This window comes from Equus caballus, chromosome 5, assembly GCF_041296265.1.
Source record: "Equus caballus isolate H_3958 breed thoroughbred chromosome 5, TB-T2T, whole genome shotgun sequence".
NCBI classification, from domain to species: domain Eukaryota; kingdom Metazoa; phylum Chordata; class Mammalia; order Perissodactyla; family Equidae; genus Equus; species Equus caballus.
Window position 1 is genome coordinate 43,360,606 of NC_091688.1, and position 19,036 is coordinate 43,379,641.

The 19,036-nt window shown below is 43.8% G+C and overlaps 1 protein-coding gene across 1 annotated transcript; it reads right to left on the reverse strand.

Annotated features, from left to right (window-relative positions):
- Window positions 1–9,747: 9,747 nt before the first annotated feature.
- LOC100061178 (cornifin) lies at window positions 9,748–11,578 on the reverse strand. The gene is made up of 2 exons (XM_023641142.2): window positions 11,458–11,578; window positions 9,748–10,377 (listed from the first exon to the last, which is right to left on the reverse strand). The coding sequence occupies exon 2, from the start codon at window positions 10,357–10,359 to the stop codon at window positions 10,042–10,044; it is 318 nt and encodes a 105-aa protein (XP_023496910.1). The 5' UTR covers window positions 10,360–10,377; window positions 11,458–11,578; the 3' UTR covers window positions 9,748–10,041.
- Window positions 11,579–19,036: the final 7,458 nt, after the last annotated feature.

Genomic DNA, 19,036 nt, shown 5'->3' on the forward strand with positions numbered 1-19,036 from the left:
TTATATAGAATATGAGCCCTGCCTTAAGGAAGTGAGATTTGGGGGGAGTAATCTATCTTCATACCAGCTTTTGTAAGGAAAATCTCAGGCTTGACATTTTTTTGACTTACTCTTTGACAATGATGTCACCTGCACCTGTTCTCACTGTCCACCCTTTGTGGTGAGTTTCTTCTGGGCAATAAGATTCTTGGGTGGTTATGAGTTAAATCAGTGGAACGTTCTGGGCTTCTGGGACCAGAAACAACCGTGCCTGTTGGACAGGACCCTAATCTTTAGCTCAGAGCAATCCTATTGAGCACTTTAGTTGCCTAAGTGAATGTATAGATGAACAATAGGCACTACTGGTTCTTCTGGACGGCTCTGAAGAAAGATAAGTGAATCATATGATACTCACTTAAGTGAATATTCAATAAGAGGGAATAATTGAATCATCTGATATTCCATCTTTCAGAGGAGCCAGGCTTGGGAAAGAAAAGGCTAAATCTCCTGCTTTGGAAATGAATTGTTTTCACTCTGGAGAGAGCCTTAAGATGCCATCTTGACTACAGCTAGTAGATGTCATTAGAAATGGACAGTAAAGATTGACTGGATCTGTCTGACATGATGACACACCCTGAAGACCTTGCCTCTCATGGAGTCTGTCTTTTTTAGGGGCAACACAGAAAGAAGAGAGCTCTGAATCCCTGAGTTCATACACCAACCATATCCTCTGATCATGATGAGTTGAAACAAAGGTCACTAACCCAAATTTGACCTCAATGCACAACCTCTTACTAGGCGTGGCCCCTAGGAAATCTAAACATCCTTAAAACTCAGGGATGTGGATGGCTCCTCCCTTCCCACTGCTCTACCTCTGTGTTACCTCCCATGAAACTGAGTCCCAGGCACAGCCACCACCATGAGCTCCTTTTGTCAGTTCCCCAAAGCCCTAGTTGCCTTTTATCCTCACAGGCTGTCTTGTAGATGCTCAGTCAATGGGCAACTGTTGCTTTCCCTAATAGATGTGTAGGTTCATGGAAGGAAGGAAAGAAGGAAGGAAGGAAGGAGAGAGGGAGAGAGAAAGAGAGAGAGAAAAGCATTATTTTAGAAGGATGTCTATAAAATGCTTTGTCAATCATAAAGCCACTTCTTGAAAATGATTCACTCCCTTGTGACAGGCTGACAGCAGGTCATTATGGTAGGAGCTGAGAAGAGGGTGAGGGTTCACCACCCTCTTTCCTGCTTCCTTCCCCACCCATCTGTTTTCCTCTCTGCTGGTGTTTGACCAGTGCCTCCCTCTGGGGTGTGGCCAGTGACACTGTCACACTGAAGCTTTAGTCTCTGGTATCACATTAGCTCTCCTCTCCAGTTGGGTCTGGGTCCCTCTTCTCTCCAAAATCACCTCTCAGGAATCCTCTCAATACAGGCAGCTTTGACCAGACCCTGCTGCTCCACCTGGGATTCTTATCTCCAGGGGAATCTGCTTCCTGTTCCTCTGTGTGAATGTGGGTCTTTCATGTATCCTTTCTTGATTATGGACCCTGGTCCTAGAAGAAATTCCTTTCTCATATCCTGTCTTCCTCCCCTGGATGGACTCTCTCCTGCTCTGTTCTACGTGATGTCTTGTTTACCATAACAAATACCTCTCTGGCAACAGCCCCTAGAACTTCTAATTTACCCCAACCCTGTTATTCCTGTTTGTTTGGACAAGCACGCTCAGTGGCTGAGTGTTAAGGCTCCTTTTGCCCTTCAGAGAAACTTGGTTTCCTCACTAGCACTGCACACACTAAGAACACTGACCCCCAGACAGAGGTCCCCATACAGACTTACTTTCAGATGTACCTTGATCTTTCCCCCTGGCCCCCTTTCCTGGTGGCAGGAGGCTGCCACTCTTCCCACATCAATGGCCTGGGCTTTCCTTGGGACTTGTATGTGGATGGTACTGGGTACCTTTAAACACTCTACAAATCTTCTGGGTCTTGCTCTTTTGCCAGTCATGTCTATATGGTTCATTCCCACACATTCCCTTAGACTCTGCCTTTCCTTTCTTGATCCTAAGTTCCAGGAAGCCACAGCATGAGATGTCTATGGGAATTTTTAATGCATCTGTGGAAGAACAGGCTTGAATAGTTAACGCTCGATGGCCACACTTCACCAATGGAGTACATGAGCTGATAGATAATGCTTCCCTCTCTCAGACCCAGAGAAAACCCTTCTGAGATATACCTTTTTTTTCATGTTAAATATGTACAATTATATGAGTTTGGACATATGCAAAAACCTGTGATACCAACACCACAATCAAGAAAGTTTCCTTGCATGTGTATCTCTCTCTCTTTTTTTGTTTTGTTGTGAGAGCTCTTAACATGAGATCTACCCTCTAAAATTTTTAAGTACACTATATCATATTGTTAACTATAGGCATTGTGTTGTAAAACATATCTCTAGAACTTACTTATCTAGCACAACTGAAACTTTATATCCATTGAATAACAACTCTCCATTTCCCCCACCACCTCATCCATGAAAAACGCTATTGTATTCTCTGATTCTATGAGTTTGACTATTTTAGATACCTCATATAAATGGAATCATACAGTATTCATCCTTCTGTGATTTATTTCACTTGGCTTAATGTGCTATAGGTTCATCCATATTGTCACAAATGGCAGGGTTTCCTTCTTTTTAAAGGCCAAATAGCATTCCATTTTGTTGATAGACCATATTTTCTTTATCCGTTCGTGTATTGACGGACACTTGTGTTGTTTCCATGTCTTGGCTGTTCTGAATAGTGTTGCAATGACCATGAGAGTGCAGATACCTTCTAGAGAGGCTGATCTCAATTCTTTTGGATATATACCCAGAAGTGGGAAGTCTGGATCTTATGGTAGTTCTATTTCTAATTTTTTGGAGAATCTCCATACTTTTCCCTCCCGTGCTGCACCATTTTCCATTCCCACCAACAACGTACAAGGGTTCCAATTTCTTTATAACCTTGTCAACACCTACCTTTTGTTTTTTCAATAATAGCTGTAAGGAACCACAAAAGACCCAGAATAGCCAAAACAATCTTGAGAAAGAGGAGCAAAGCTGGAGGCATCAGACTTCCTGATTTCAGACTATATTACAGAGCTACAATAATGAAAAAATTATGGTGCTGGCATAAAGACAGACATACAGACCAATGGAACAGAATAGATAGACCAGGAATAAGTCCACACATATACAGTCAACTGGCATGGTGACAGGTGGCATCTCACCTCTCACCACGTGTCAGAGGCTGCATCTTCAGCAAGCATCAGCTTCCACTCTCCTGGGGATGACCCTTAACAGAGACAGCCTTCTTTCCTGAACTTGTTGCCATGCCCAGAGCACAGAAGGACAGATGGATCACTGTAAGAAGGTTGGACTTGATCTAAGTGCCTTTGGACTCTCTGGAAAAGTTAGTGTGGCTGAGGACAGTACTTTCTCAGTTTACTCCTATTTTTAAATAATTGGCAGTTTTATAACTTTTATTTAAGTACATGAAACATTTTGAGTTAGTTTTTGTATAAAATGTGATGTTTAAATCTAGTTTAATTTTTTCCCCATGGCTGTCCAATTGCTGTAGCGCCATTTATTTGTTGAAAAAGCAATACCTCCTACACTGTATTGCTTTTGCCATTTTATCAAAAGTTAATTGGCAAGACTTAGGAACAACCTAAGTGTCCATCGACAGATGAACGGATAAAGAAAATGTGTTATATATATACAATGGAATACTATCTGGCCATAAGAAAAGATGAAATGTTGTCATTTGCAACAACATGGATCTTGGGGGTATTATGCTAAGCAAAATAAGTCACACAAGAGAGACAAATATCATATGATTTCATTAATATGTGGGAGATAAAACAAAACGATAACAAACACACACCTAAATACAGAGAATAGATTAGTGGTTACCAGAGGGGTAGGAGGGATGGGGAGAGGGCGAAAAGGGTAAAAGGGCATTTGCGTACAGTGATGGATGGAAATTAGACTTTTGGTGGTGAACACGATGTACTCTAGACAGATGTCAAAATATAATGTATACCTGAAGTTTATACAATGTTATAAACCAAATTTGTCTCATTAAAAAAATTAATTTGGCCTATCTTTCTGGATGTTCTACTCTGTTCCATTGATGAAAGTGTCCACGCTTCCACTAGTGCTGTGCTGTCTTGATTACTGTAGCTGCATAGGAATTCTTAACACTGGAAAAAATGAATCTTTCCATTTTCTTCTTCTTTTGCAAAATTATTTTAGCTACTCCAGGACATTTTAATTTCCACATGAATTTTAAAATAAGCCTACCTGTGTCTACAAAAAGCCTTGCAGAGATTTTGATAAGAATTGTGTTAATCCTATAGTTCTGTTTAGAACGTATTGACATCATTGCTATTTTGAGTCAACTAATAGATAAACACAGTATGTTTCTCTAATTATTGAGATGTTCTTTGGTTCCTTTCACCCGTATTGTTTACATTCATTATACAAATCCTGTACACTTTTTTTTACATTTATAGTATGTTATTCTCTTTAGAGAAATTTTAAATGGAATTGCGCTTTTTATTTCAGTTTCTATTTCTTTACTGTTAGTATGTAGAAATCCTACTAATTTTTGTGTGTCGAGCTTGTATCCTGCAACCAGGTTCACTTATTAGTTCTACAATTTAAAAAAATTCCTTAGCGTTTTCTATGTAGAAAATCATGCTGTCTGCAAATAGACACCATTTTATTTCTTCTTTTCAGACCAATAGATTTTAGCGTAACAAAATACAAACAGTTATTACAGTTTGAGATCTCACATTGCAGCTGATCTTTAGGAAACTACTATTTGCTGAGTTTTGGTGTAGTGTCAAAAAAGTCCACAATTATATGAAAGAGCTATTAAAATCCTCCTCTTTCCCAACTACATATCTGTTTCAGGCTGGCTTTTCTTCATATACTTCAGACAAAACAGTATATCACATTTGACTGAATGAAGAAGTAGATATGAGAAAGCAACTATTTTCTCCTAACACAGACATTAAAGATATTTTTAAAACAGTACTACTCTTACAACTAATTCTTTTGTTCAGGAAAATATAGTTGTTTTATGTTAACTTGCAATGGATTTACATTTGGTATTTTAAATGAATTAAAATATATTTGAAAACTTAAATTTAAATTAATTAAACTTAAATTTAATTAAAAATTCAGTTCCTTAGTCACACTAGCCACATTTCAAGTGCTCAACAGACACATGTGGCTGGTGGCTACTGTATTGGACAGCACAGATAAAGAACATTTCCATCTTCATAGAACGTTGTATAGGACATCACAAGAATCTGAAAGTTTGCATGGCTACAGATGATGTTTTCTCAGCTGATTCCCGGAATGTTCTCTGATAACAAATTCAAGAAAGAAGTCATTCCTCGATATCATCCCAAGGAAATCATGAATGAAACCTATTGAAGATGCCACATGTCACTATAACAGGCTTTGAAGGGGATGTGGTAGAAATCCTCCAAAAGAAAGAACCATTTATGTTTGTTGTGTTTTAGTCCTACAAGCTTTTGAGGCTTTTCCTGCTTTTTTGGAGGGCACTACAGCTAGTTTCATAGGACAATACATTGGCTGGCATTGTGGAAATGGCTAGTGCTAAGGTGAGCCCTGTGCAGGTGGACATTGGGGAGGTGTCGAGCACTGGATAGGTAGACAGCAAAAAAATAAATGCTGATGAGCTCTGTGGAGGTGCGTAAGGTACTGGGCATTTTGGGGTCCAGGTCTCTAAGCTCTAGAGGGGACACGGCTCAGGACACTCGGGTAGAATTACAGGTGGTAACAGAAAAGGCTGCACCCACTTGCTTTTATTCTAATTCTGGAAAGTTCAAAGGAATCAAGTGAAGGAGTTAGCAGAGGCAAGAGAAATCAGCACTCATATAATGAGCTAGGAAGTTCCCTGTCTAGTTTATGAGGGTATTCTTTGACCACCTGAATCTATGATTATAATGATGATTTCTTATTTCTTATTTTTTGGCTTTTTTTTTCTTTTCAGCAATTTGTTCTATATTATAAAGATCCTCCATTCTTTTGTCATCATTCAAAGAAAATTCGTCTGTTGTGAAACAGCGAGTGTTGGTTGACTGCAGTAAATAACTCCAGGATTCAAATTCTAAATTGTGTTCAGGAGAAATTATCATTGGCATGTGCCATGAAACTAGAGTGATTTAGAAAATGATGCAGATGCTGTTCTAAGAGATCATACTTTGATATCTGTCATGTGTTTTCTTGAAAAAAAATAGACATGAATACCAAGAATTCCAGGTCACTTGATTCCCTAATACAGATCAAGAATAAAATTTTAAGAGTGGCAATTATGAGGAATAGCTATTTACAGAGTCAGGCAGCCCCACTCATAGAGAAGTGGAACAGCTGGGCTGTTATTATCCAACTCGCACACAAGCCTTCTGATATTCCTAAAAGGAATGGGCAGCCATACTGCTAGGACAAAACAAAGGCTCAGGACTGGAGGCCCAGCCTCTCCCGACAGTTTGAATGACAGTGGCTATTGAGCGTTCAAAGAGTGAGGCTCAGAGTGGTCCCCTTAAATCCACAGCATCATCTGGTGAGGGTATACACTACTCATCATCTCAGCAGACATCAAATAACCTCCTACTATTTGGCAGATATTGGTTCTGCAGAGGTGTAGGCATGGTAGTGGTGGAGGAGTGTTAAATATACAGCAGAAAAGAGAGGCAAAGAGAGGACAGCAGGAGCAACGTGGTGGAGAAGCAAGTATGTTACACAGGGAGATGCTGGAAGTCAACTGAGAAAGTGGTCGGCATAGACCCCCCCAGGAAAGAGACTCTCCTGAGTCAGAAACAGGAGGAAACAGTTCGTAGTCTAGTGGGAACTCCCTTACTGAACAGTTCTCATCTAAGCCAGATAGGATCTTTTTTCTTCAGCACAGGTGGAGGCTCAGGATGCTGCTAGGACAGAGGAACGTCAGGGTGAGGAAACCAAGACATCTCCATGAAGAGAATCAAATGTGCATTTCTTTATCTGCACAGGTGAGATCTGCAACCAAGCTGTGAACCTGCAGTTCACCAACCTGTGTGGAGTTTGTACCTCAAATCCTCACACAAAAGTAGTGTCCTGCCCTCTACTGTTGGCTGGGAGAGTGGCATTCTACTTATGGGAGAGGAAGGGAGCTGAGGACAGAGGAGGAGCTCAGAGGGGGAGAATAACTCCACCTCTGCCAGATAAACTCATTTAACCCTTGGTGGCCTCAGGTTCAAAGTCAGTGGGCAAGACTGGAGTCCTTGGTTGTGAGTAGGGCAGAGGGACTGGTGTTCTGGGAGATTTCCCTGAAAAGATTTAGAATTGCATTGGGGTTTGTGTGGGATATCATTAAAAATAAGGCTTAACGGTGCTCCTCTCCCCACCTTTTAGGCAGCTGGCCTGGACACTGCTGCAGGGCTTCAGGAAAGTTCTGGAAAAATTATTTTCTGTGGCTCATCAACATCTTGGAGTGCTTTGAGTTTTTAAAACATGTAAAAGAAGTGTTAGAAATAAATGTAATTTCAACGTATGGTGTAGAAAATGTTTAGAATATAGGGATATATAAAAAATAAAATAATACCTTTTGCTCTCTAGCCAAACATAGCCTCTGTTTATGTTTTGCTGTATTTACTGCCAGATTTTTTAAAATTTCTGCATATATATACACACACAGTTTCACAAAAATGTAACTATGTATTACATGTCATAATATTTTACATGATCTTGACATTGTCTAACACTTTTCCATATGACTAAATATTATTATTTTCTGATCACAGTGTCTTCCACGGCATAGATACACAATAACTTATTTAAACAATTTTCTCTTTTGGGGAATTTATGCTGTTTCCCTCCCATCTTTCCCTTTTTTTTTTTTTTTTGGCTATTATATATAGTGTTGAAGTGATCATCCTTATAAATAAATCATTGTGTACACGAATGCGTATTTCCCAGTGGAATGCCAGGTGTATGCAGATGTTTAAGGGTTTTGATTCATTTTGCTCATCTCCCCTCTAAGACGGTTCCTTGACTTTTCACCCCTAACAGCTGTAAATCACTAGTCAGAGTCCCCAGTCACAGCTTGCCTCTTTAATGTTGATCTCTTCTAGAGATACTACTGACGTTTTCCATCATGCCGATGCGTAGCAGTTTGAAATCTCTCAACTGTGCAAACCTTACAGACCCAAGTGGCATTATTCTCTCCTGCCAGTCTGAGAATTATATATCAGCTTGTAAAACTTTGCTGGATAGTTTTTGTCTTACAGTCTCTGAGTTTCTCTGGAGTTCTTTTCAAACCTATCCAGAATGCTTGTGCATCACACAGATGCTGCTTGTCACCTGCCTCACACACACTCGATATTACGGACCATCTACCTTGTCAGTAAATGGGGTTCACTCCCCAATACACGCTACAGCCCCTTTGAGAATTCTGTTGGTTTCCCAGCCTCTAGAGGCAGCTCCCTCGTATCCCAGACCTGCTCAGCAGAGCCTTTCAAACCTACTGGTCACCAGCAAATTCAAGAAGACAGGACTGCAGGGGCGAGAGACAGAGGGTTGGCATCTGAAGAGCCGGGCTCTGGATGTGGTTTAGAAACATGGTTCTGGTGACTTCATGAATTATCTTCCCCTTTCTGGATATCAGTTTGTTTATCTGGAAAATGGATGGGCTGTGCCACATGCTCTTTAAATCTCCTTTCACAGTAATATTTTATATCTTAATGATCTGTTCTTCCACAGCTTTATGCTGACTTTTGTCTTATCTGTATTAACCTAACTTCCTTCCAAAACTTGCCTAAACTTTTCCTTTTTCTTTTACTATTGATGCACCGCTTTTATCTTCTACTTTGTGTGTGTGTGTGGAGAGAGAGAGAGTGCATGTGTGCTTTTGCGTCAGTGCATATTTGTGTGAGTGTGTGTCTACGTGGGGAGGCGGAGAAGCTCACCGCTCTTAGGCTTCTCCTAGGGCAGAAACTGTGGATCCTTCTCTCCTTCTTCCCGCTACAGCATCAGGATCTTCATATTGGGTGTTCAGTGAAGGAAAAAGACTGACTGAGGTGATTAAATCAGCATGTATATGTGTGTGTGTGCGTCCCATGATTTTGGGGATCTCTGTGTGCGTAGGAGTCTATTTGTGTGTGTGTCTGTGTTTGAGTGTGTGGATAGGTGTGTATTTGGATGTGGGTGGATGTGTATTTGTGTCTGTGAGTGTTTAAGTGCTTGGCCCCATGTGTTGGGGGCATCAGGAAGAGAGGATGAGTGAAGAAAATCATGTTGGAATATGTAGAAGCACTATTTCTTTGGAATAATAACAACAATAATAAAGGCATAAACTGAACAGAATAAGGGTGATTTGGGGTCAAGGACTCAGAGTCAGGGACGGCTTGAAGCAGGCACCATCTGCATTCAGGTGTGACTCACTCAGGGGCAAGAAGAAAGCCCTGCTCTAGCTGAGGCTGCCCACAGTAACAGCCTCTGGGTGGCCTTGACTGCTCTTGCAGTGCCAGCCCAGGAATGTCCTGTGAGTATACCAGTCACATGAGCGCGCGCGCGCACACACACACACACACACACACACATACACATTCCCAGCGCCAGAATCAGGGACTTTCTGGCTATAGCCCTCGCTGTGTGCAGTCCCTGCTTCATGTTGCGAGAACAATGAAGAACCCTGAGTCAGCCACTAACACACACAGCCAGCGATGGAGTTAAAAGTGATTTAATGGGGGCAGAGCAGGGAAAATTCACTTGATCCCCCCTAAATCCCTCTTCAATGGGCCCTGAAAAGCTAGAAAACTAGCTCGGCCAGTGAGACTTTCAGCCTTATTCAGAGGCTCAGGAGTAAGTGTGAGGGACATCTTTTTAGAGGGTGAAAAGAGGGAGGGGTTAGGACTCAGAGTGACATCATGCTGACTGTAAATGGGATGCATAAGCAGAATGGGGGAGGAGAATCAGCGTCTGGTGGTCGGCTTCTCAAGGGTTTGGTTGTGGACCACATCACTTCTGCTTGGTCTTCTGCTGGGCTGGCTCCAGAACGACCTTTGAGGGACACGGCTCCGGAACCTTGGTGTGGCAGGGCTCTGGCACCTTGGTGTGGCAGGGCTCAGGAACCTTGGTGTGGCAGGTCTCTGGCACCTTGGTGTGGCAGGGCTCTGGAACCTTGGTGTGGCAGGGCTCTGGCACCTTGGTGTGGCATGGCTCCTTGGTTTTGGGGGCGCATGTTTCCTGTGGTGGAGGCTGGCAGGGCTGTTTCACCTGATGCTGCTGAGTCTGGGGGGGTGGGGCGCAGGGCTGCTTCTGCTGCTGGGAACTCATGCTTCAAAGCAGGCTGGACTAGAGACAGACAGATGATTTAAACAGGAGTGAACTAGGGAAGAAGGCATGTTCAATGCCAAATAGGTTTCATTTTAGGCTCCTTTAGAAGAGAGAGCCTCTCCTCTCCCCTGGCTGTCTGCCTATGCTTGAGAGTAAAATATGCTTTGATAACTTCTGGGCTCTTTCAAGAGGAGGAGCTTAAATGCAACTTGGTCTGCTCCATTTCAGTGGAGGTTCATTCCTTGGCTCCCTTTCTTCCCCAGACATGTCACATCCCTCACTGGCAAGTACTCAAGGACACAAATCAGGTCTTTTGGAAAGTGCTATCTTAGAAACAGCTGCAGTCTGCCCAGTCCTAGTACCACACAGAACAACTCATGACTTACAGGATGACTCTGCATGAACCTTAGCTTCTGAGACGTCACTCTGGCCTTTGCTTACACAGTCCCCTCTGACGTGCTTTCCTCCTCATCTCTGCTTGTCCAAATACTTCTCCGTTATGGCTCATGTCATGTGCCATCACTAGAGCTCTTGAGCAAGTCTCTCCCAGCTGCCACGGCCCTTCCCTTCTCCTCTCTCCTTACACCACTCACCATCAACTTTGTGTTTCATCCATTTATGTGTCTGCGTTATCTTCCCTGCTAGGCTCTAAGTTTGCTGAGTAAGTTCCATACTGGTCTGTTATCCAAAGTGCCTAACATAGTGCCTTAAATGTAATAAATGCTCAGTGAAGGTCCATCTAATGAATTAAAATTGTTATAATAGGTATTTTAAACAGAGAATAGTGGTGCTGCTGAGAGTGCCCTGGGCCCGAGTTCTAGTTCTAAGTCTGCTGTCAACTTCCTGTGGGAACTTGCACAGATCCGTTCCCTTCCCCCACCCCCAGTTCCATAGCTGTCCACTGAAGTGGCTGACCGAACCACCTCTAAGGTCTCTTCAAACCCAAGCTGTGCTTGAAGTCAAAACAAAGATCTCCCAACATTCTCCCTATCTAATTAATACACTACAGCCATTCTCTTACATTCTCTTACCTTTGTCCCACTCCTAATAATGAAAAAATAAATAAGAATTTCACATGGTTTCCAATCAGAGACTCACCTGGTATGCAGAGAAGAATGGGATGTCTGATCTCTCTGGTCTGGTGTAAAGTCAACGGCAAGCTGGCTTTTTATAAGATAAATATGCCCTGCCTCACGGAAATAGAATCACCTCGGGCCCCTCTGTTTTCATTCCTTACCTGTCAAACATGATTCACCCCACTCCCCTCAATTACCAGTTGGCTCAGCTTTTGTGATGAAAACCACCCACCTGATATTTTGTGGCACTGGCTGTCTGACAATGATGTCACCTGGGCCTGATTCCCATGGCCACCCTCGCCCTTAGACTCAGGTGTAGGGGGAGGGGTGAGCCACAGGCTTCCTGGAGGTTTAACAGGTTAACCCTGGAGGGAGATCTGAGTCTTTTTGTGGTCTTGCCACCTTCCTGCTCTCTTTTTCCTGAAGATGGTTGTTCCTCTTGCTCTGTAGGATGAAAAACATTGGGGCACATGAACCAGTGGGAAGGGGAGGTGGGCATGAGTTGTCTCTTTCATAAAGGTAGATAGATGCTAGAGATCATGGAATTGACTGATTATAAACTCCTTGTCCATTTCCCCCATCTTTCTCCTAACTCCATCGAACTACTTAATTATTACCCCCCCTCCCCCCCCCCCCCAACTCCACCCTTCCCTGACTGGTTGCTAATCTGGGTAAACCTGCTTTGCTTTCACCAACCACACCTTCACCCCTCTCCTACTTGAGAGATTTTCAAGGGATAATTCTTCTTCTGGGATAACCTTTTCACTCTACCCTACCTTCTGGCCATGGCCCTTTCCTCCTTCCTAATCCTACCACCTATCACCCATGACCTGAAAACCTGAAAGATTTTTGTAACTACCTTTACCCCAACCCCATCCACGGAGACCTCAGTGGTGAGTCCTCCCCTTCCTTTTATCCACTTCCAACTCCAGCCGCTACACCTGGAGATCTTGCTGGCCACCATATTTTCCCCCTCTCTCTGGCTCTCCATCTCCTGGGGGCCCTCTGAGCATCAGAGTGTGCCTGCTCAAAACAATGGTGTTCGCATGGTAATATTTGTTTCCTTATTCATTCAACAAATATTAACGGGGACCCTAATATATGCCAGGCATGTCTCATTCCAGGAGCTATCCGAGTATGGAGATCATTTCCTCTCAACAGACTTGGAACTCCCTAAGGTGAGATACAGCCTAGTTCAGAGCCACTAATTTAATGGAGCCCAGAGAACCTTTAGTTCATACTCCTCAGGTGATGCCGGGGAAATCTGAGGCCACAAGAGGTGAAATAACTCACCCAAGGTTAAACAACAAACTCCATGAGATAAGGAATTCTACACAGAAATCCTATGTTCTCCTTTGTCTTAACCTCTCCCTACTCGTAAAGCCTATAGAAGACATTAAGCCCTGGTAGAAAAATGATTAAAGGGGGAAAGAGGGAGCTTAGACTTCCTGGCTGGGAGCTGGGTCTACTTATAGTCCTGAGGAAGCTTTGCATAAATGGCCATGAGAAAAGAGAGAAAGAGCCATGTCTTTTGGGTAAGCCCTTAATCTTTGCTGAGATAAATAAAGCTTACGTAAGAATAAAGCTGCTTAATGTTTGAAGTGGCTTTGGGGATAGCCAGAAGGTATTTCTAGCTGTGCTAAAAATAGGAGGGGGCATGAATTAGCATAGGTGGAAATGAGGGACTCATTCGGTTTGTCATCACTCAGTGGACCAGGGTGTGAGAGAGGAAGGGACAGGCTAAAATGCTAAAATGCTTGCTTTGAACCAGAGTTACTTTCACTCTGGAGGAGTTTCCAGGGTGGCATAGTGACAGAGCCTGGCTACCCTGACCGGTGGTGATGTTGACAATGGCAGAAGGTAGGTAGCCCCCGAACACCTGCCTGGGTATGCCTTCCCTCCATGAAGATTCTCCGTTCCGTGGGCTTCTCTTTTCTGGGGACACAAGAACAGGGATTCCCTGAGTCATTACACCAGCAATTTTCACTGACCAACATAACATGAAACTGAAGTCACCGGTTCAGAGCTGCCCTCAAAACACAATCTGTTACCAGGTGTGGCCTTTGGAAAATCCAAATCATTCTTAAAACCCAGGTGTGTGGAGGATAGTTCCTCCTTCTCATTCCCTCCCTTGCCCCCAAACACACATCTTAATGTTTGTGAAGCACCTGTGGCTCCACAGCTGGGTGACCTCTCATGAACTGAGTCCTGAATCAGCCTCCCACTGTATCCCCATAGCCATTGGTCCATATCCATCCTCAAACAGTGCCTAATGTGCAGTAGCTGCTCAGTGAGCTGGCAATTATAGAATGACAGACTGCCTGAATGAGTGGATGAAGGAATGAATGGTATTATTTGCAAAGAGAGGCCCAGAGATTTCTGGGAAGTTCCTCATCTTTTGGGATGAGCTGAGAAGAGAAATAAGAACTCAGCAAACGACAGATGGTGCTTCACTGTCAGGAAGTTTAATAACCCATCTCCCTCTGTGCTGGTGCCAGCTCCACAACCACAGCTGAGCTCCAAGTCCCTTGCCTTACTTTAGCTCCCCTCTAGGCTTGAGCCGGGTCCCTCTCTTCCCCCCAAACCCTCTCTCAGGAGCCCCTGGCAGGGGGAGTTCAGGAAGAATGTCCTGCTGCATCTGGTAGGATTCTCAGCCCCAAAAGCCTACTTCTTGCTCCTCTTCCTGCCACCCAGCTTGGCGCAGGCCCTGGAGGATCTGAACCCAGCTCTGAAGCTGGAGTACTCCATTCCCTCTGGGCCTTGGCCCTGGATGCAAAGGAATATCTTTGTCACCTGGTACCCCGCCCTGGCCGGACTCTCCTGCCTGCCTTGACCTGTGCTTCCTTCACTCCACCCGGTGCTGCTCTGGCTCCTGACTCTAGAACTTTCCCTTGACCTCTGACATTGTTCTCCCTGTTTGTTTATCTGAGGCTCGCACAGTGGTTAGTATTAAGTCTGTTCACCTCTTTGGAGGAACTCTGTTTCAGTATCAGCGTTGGGTTAGCTGGTGAATCTGGCCTCACAAACTCTCCATATAAGGAAAGGGAAAGACTTCTGACGGAAAGGTCATCTCCCAAGATTTCTCAGCCTTTCACAGGAGCCCCTCCTTAGGACACAGGAGGCTGCTGCTCTCCCCAGGTCAAAAAGTGGTTCCCTTTTGGACCAGCTACAGACCCTGCATTAGCTCTGTTCACCACTCACTCAGAGAGAGGGAGGACGGCAGTTCTGAGCCTAATCGGTGATCAGGATCTTCCCAACTTAGGTCACTCTCTCCTCCTTTACTTCCCAGGGCCCAGAGCATGCAGAGAACGTCATGCAGAATTCAAATTCCAGTCATTTTACCATAGGAGCCCATATTTAAAATACGGTAACATCCAGAAATGGCAGTATTGAGAGTTTTACTTTCACCCTCCCCCTGATCACTGCAAGGAGCTAGGGAGACTAGAATGTTGGCTGCCCAATTCATGTCACAATGATTAAGGAAAAAAATCTCTATTACACACAGGGTCCCCCATCTGAAAAAGAGGAAAAGGAGGAAGAAACACCAGCTCCCAGGTGTTTATAAGCTTTCTGAACACTTTGGCTCAGCAGGCAGGAGAAGTGAAGGTTGCAAGCATAGATGCGGAGGCAGAGAGAGCACAGACATCCTAGCATCGCAGAACCTCCCCCCAACCCTTCATCCTGCTGAAGGGAAGAGACAAATGGGGTAGCGAAGGGACTTGTTCCAGCAGAATCAGACAAACCTGGGATACCTGACTCCCTGTCTGTACCACTGTCTCCCTAAGAACAGAGCACACCCCCTCCCTCCTTTTCTCTTCCCAGTCCCTGAAGGGCTGGACAAGATTTAAATCTGACTTCTTTTACTTGAGGCGAGTAGAAAAGAAAGGACCCAGGCTCAGTGTCTGGACCAGCTGTTTCAAAGCCTTGTTATGCCCTGATTGGTTGGATGACCTTGAGCAGGTTACTTAACCTTTCTGCACTTTCATGTCCTCATCTTTAAAATGGAAATCTTAAATTGTACCCACAAGATTGTGTAAAGATTAATTGAAATGATGCTTCAAACACTTTTAGGATAAGGGGCTAAAAATGTGCATAATAATTCTTGCTAATTTGTCTCATTCTTTCCTCTCCTTCCACTTGAAATCAGATGAAATTTCTTCCCACTCTCTGTGTGTTTCCCTTTTTCTGCTCACATTGTGTGTGTGTGTTTGTGTGTATGTGTGAGGAACCCGAAGGGAGGGCGCCCTTCATCGGTGGAGCAATGTGCATAGGCTCTGTGATGGCTTTATCCTCCTTCATTTTTTCCACTAAACTTTCAAGGGTCATGTTTGTCAGATTATACCTCGAGTTACTGGACAGTGGCTACACAGTCCATGCTTTATATGAATTGGGATGCAGGAGGTGGCTAAAGTCAGTGATCATGCAGTGACCTGGGAATGCCCTAGCTAAGGAAACTGAGGAAGAAAAATGTTAAGTAACTCTCCCAAGAGGTCATAAAGATAGGATGTACCTGGATACAGTCCCTTAACAACTCTGCCATGTTGCTTCTCAATACTAGTGGGCATTCTATAAGCTAGAGGGCTACTCTTAGAAGAGACACCGACTGGGCCCTGATGTTCTCCCACAGTTGAACTGATCAATTACCTATCTATTGCCTATTTGAGATGGAGTTTCTCTGAGTATGGATGGTCAAAGACAGATTGATTTATTTTTTATTGAGGGTGTTGAAATGGAACCTGGGATGGCTCAGACTAATGTCTTAGGCATTCTCCCCCACCGATCACTCATTGCTCCTTGGCCTGTTGAAGGGGAACAGTGACAACCACATCACTAAACATTTTCCACAGAGGGTCCAACAACCCCTTGGAGATGACTGCTGTTTGTGGTTGTTGGTTCTCCCTGTTGTTTGTTCAGCTCTGCCTGCTTTGTCCCTGATCCACCTCTGAAAGCAAGCATCTGCAGAGTGCAGAGTGGCCTCTGTAGATCACAGGTTTGAAAACACAAAGTCCTGGGTTCAAATTCTGGCTCTGTTCCTTACTAGCTGTGTGTGTGTGTAATATTGGGAAAGTTTCTTAGTAATAATAGCTCCCATTTGATTGGCACCTACAAAGTGTTAGACTTTGTTCTAGTTGCTTGACAGTAATCCTTACAGTAGCAGCATGAGGAACAGGTCATTACACCCACTCTACAGATGTGGAAGCTGAAGCCCAAAGAATAAGTCCCCTGCCCAAGTTTATGTGGCAAATAGGTGGCAGGGCCAAGATGCAAATCCAGCACTGTGACTCTGAGGTCTTTATGAATCTCAATTTATCTGACCTATTAGTTAGGAATGATAATATTTGCTTCCAGAGCTGTTATTAAATGAGATTACATATGTAAAACAACTACCATAGTGACTAGAGCGTAATAGATGAATACTAGATATCAAGTACATTTCTTCTTCTTAGGGTCTGAAGGACATCTATTATTAGAAACTCATTTCCAGTGACTCAGAACATTCCATAATTTTCTTGGTTTGTGAAGTAGTCAGTCAGTTATTTCTTTAACGCATATTTGCTGAATGACAGACAACTGTCAAGCATGAAGTCCCAGCCTTTATGAATTCTCGTGGGGAGATAGGCAGCATTCTGTGAGCTTCTGGGATCCAGTACCCATCAAGGACGAGTGTTTCCCAACTGACCCAAGCATAAGAATCACTTGGGGTGTTTGTTAAAAACGTAGTGCCAACTTCTTGTCTGAATGAAATAGAAACAGCTAGGGGAGGGGCCTCAGGATCTATATTCATAAAGTGTCTGTCAGGTGGATTTTATGATCATACAAGTTGTGAAACACTGGATTCTAAAGCCAATGCCTTTTCTATCTTGGGTGCAACTGGCATCATCTGGTATTTTTTAAAAAAATATCCCTATCTGGGCTCCACTCTCCACTCCAGTTTTATTTAATCAGTTGATATCTTAAAAGTCATAACTTTCAAAAAGTTATTTCAAGATGCAAAGACTGAGGCTCAGACAGACTGTCAAAGAATTCTTTGGGTTAGAGGCATTTGCTTCTGAATCTTAACTATTTTTACTATACTTTGCCTTTCCCAGCTAATATCTGTACCCGCTAAGTTTTAAAGTAATTTCTACTTGGAAAAATCAGCCATGGATGATGATTTTAAGGGGAAAGGATGAAAATGGTTATTAATTCCTTTTCAGGCCAGTGTGTTAACTGAAGAAGAAATTGATTATTGCTGTCTCCCATGGTGGCAACTGGATTCAGTGAGCACATCCCAAGAAAAATAAAACTCAAGAGAAGAAAGTCTGGCTGTGTGTTGAGCCGCCCCTCCTCCCCCGACCCACAGGGTCTCTCTTTCAAAGATTCATCTCTTTTTATATCTGGAAGCTTTGCTGCCGCTTTGTTTTATAGGCAGCCAGTCTCGACCTGGGTTAGGAAGCCAGCAGTAAAAATGGACGTCTCCCATAAGCCGTACAAAGTTGAACTAAATGACAAAACCAGTTGTAAAATTGCACATGCCCTGTTCGTGGCCATCCCTGGAACACCTTTCCCTGCATAAGAAAATGACTGTGACATCCAGAGTAGACTGAGAATCAGCATGGACGATGTGGTGATAGCTCTGGAAATCAGCGTGGCGGAGTGGAGAACCGAACTCATCCTGGAACTTGCTAGATAGAGATGGGTGAGTGAATGAAGGAGTGCGTGTGAGTTAATGAGTAAACGAAAGGTCAAGAAATAAACAAATACATGGAAGATGGATCTGCACATGTTTGTTGAAGTGCTTTGACGTACTCTTACATCATTTATGTATGTTTTGTTTGCTTTTTCAGAATGACAACTTCCAAGAGGCAAAAATCACATTCATCGGGTAGGCTGGGGGCTTCTGATGGTAGGAGTTAAACTTTTCCTCCCTTTGTACTTCCCTAGATATGATTAGTTAGCACGAGTCTCCCAGACTCTTGTCAACAGTCCTTGGGCTTTCTCTCCTCCTCTTTTACCTGACGTGCATCAGGATTTAACCTCCTCCGTCATTAGTTACCAGAGCAGCTATGCCCAGGAGGATGCAATCCCAGGCCCATGTGTACTTGCACACTTACTTCTCCCAAATATCCCCTCCGAACAAATGAATGGACCACAGACCGGGGCCAGGACATAGACAATGACATGAAGCACAGATTTATTAGGGGAGGAAATAGGAGAGAAACTCAGGGAGAAGGAGTTGGGGAAGGGAATGAGACAGAAGCTGTGCATCATTGTCTGGTGTTCCCGTTAGTTAGGATGGAGCCCTAGAAGAAGTCCAGATGTATTCCTTGCTTTGGGACCTGGATGGGGCCATAGCTGCGCCCATGCTGGAGGGTGGAGAAGATGAGGCCTCTCTCACGTCCACTGAGAGAGCATCAGGGTGGGGCGTAGGAGACTTGGAGCAAAGGGAGTGTGTGTGACAAGGTGCTCCATGGGAAGAACTCCTGACTCTTCACTGGAGCCAAGGTAGGAGGAGGTTGGAGATGAGGACAAATTTGGGGGCTGGAGGGAAGAGGAGCAGGAAGTAGAGAAGGCTCCATCTGATAGCCTGGAGGGTGGGCAGATGGTATTCTGGTCCATCC

Coding starts and splice junctions, on each gene's coding strand:
- LOC100061178 (XM_023641142.2), bottom strand. CDS start 10,359: ATGAGTTCCCAGCAGCAGAAGCAGCCCTGCGCCCCACCCCCCCAGACT.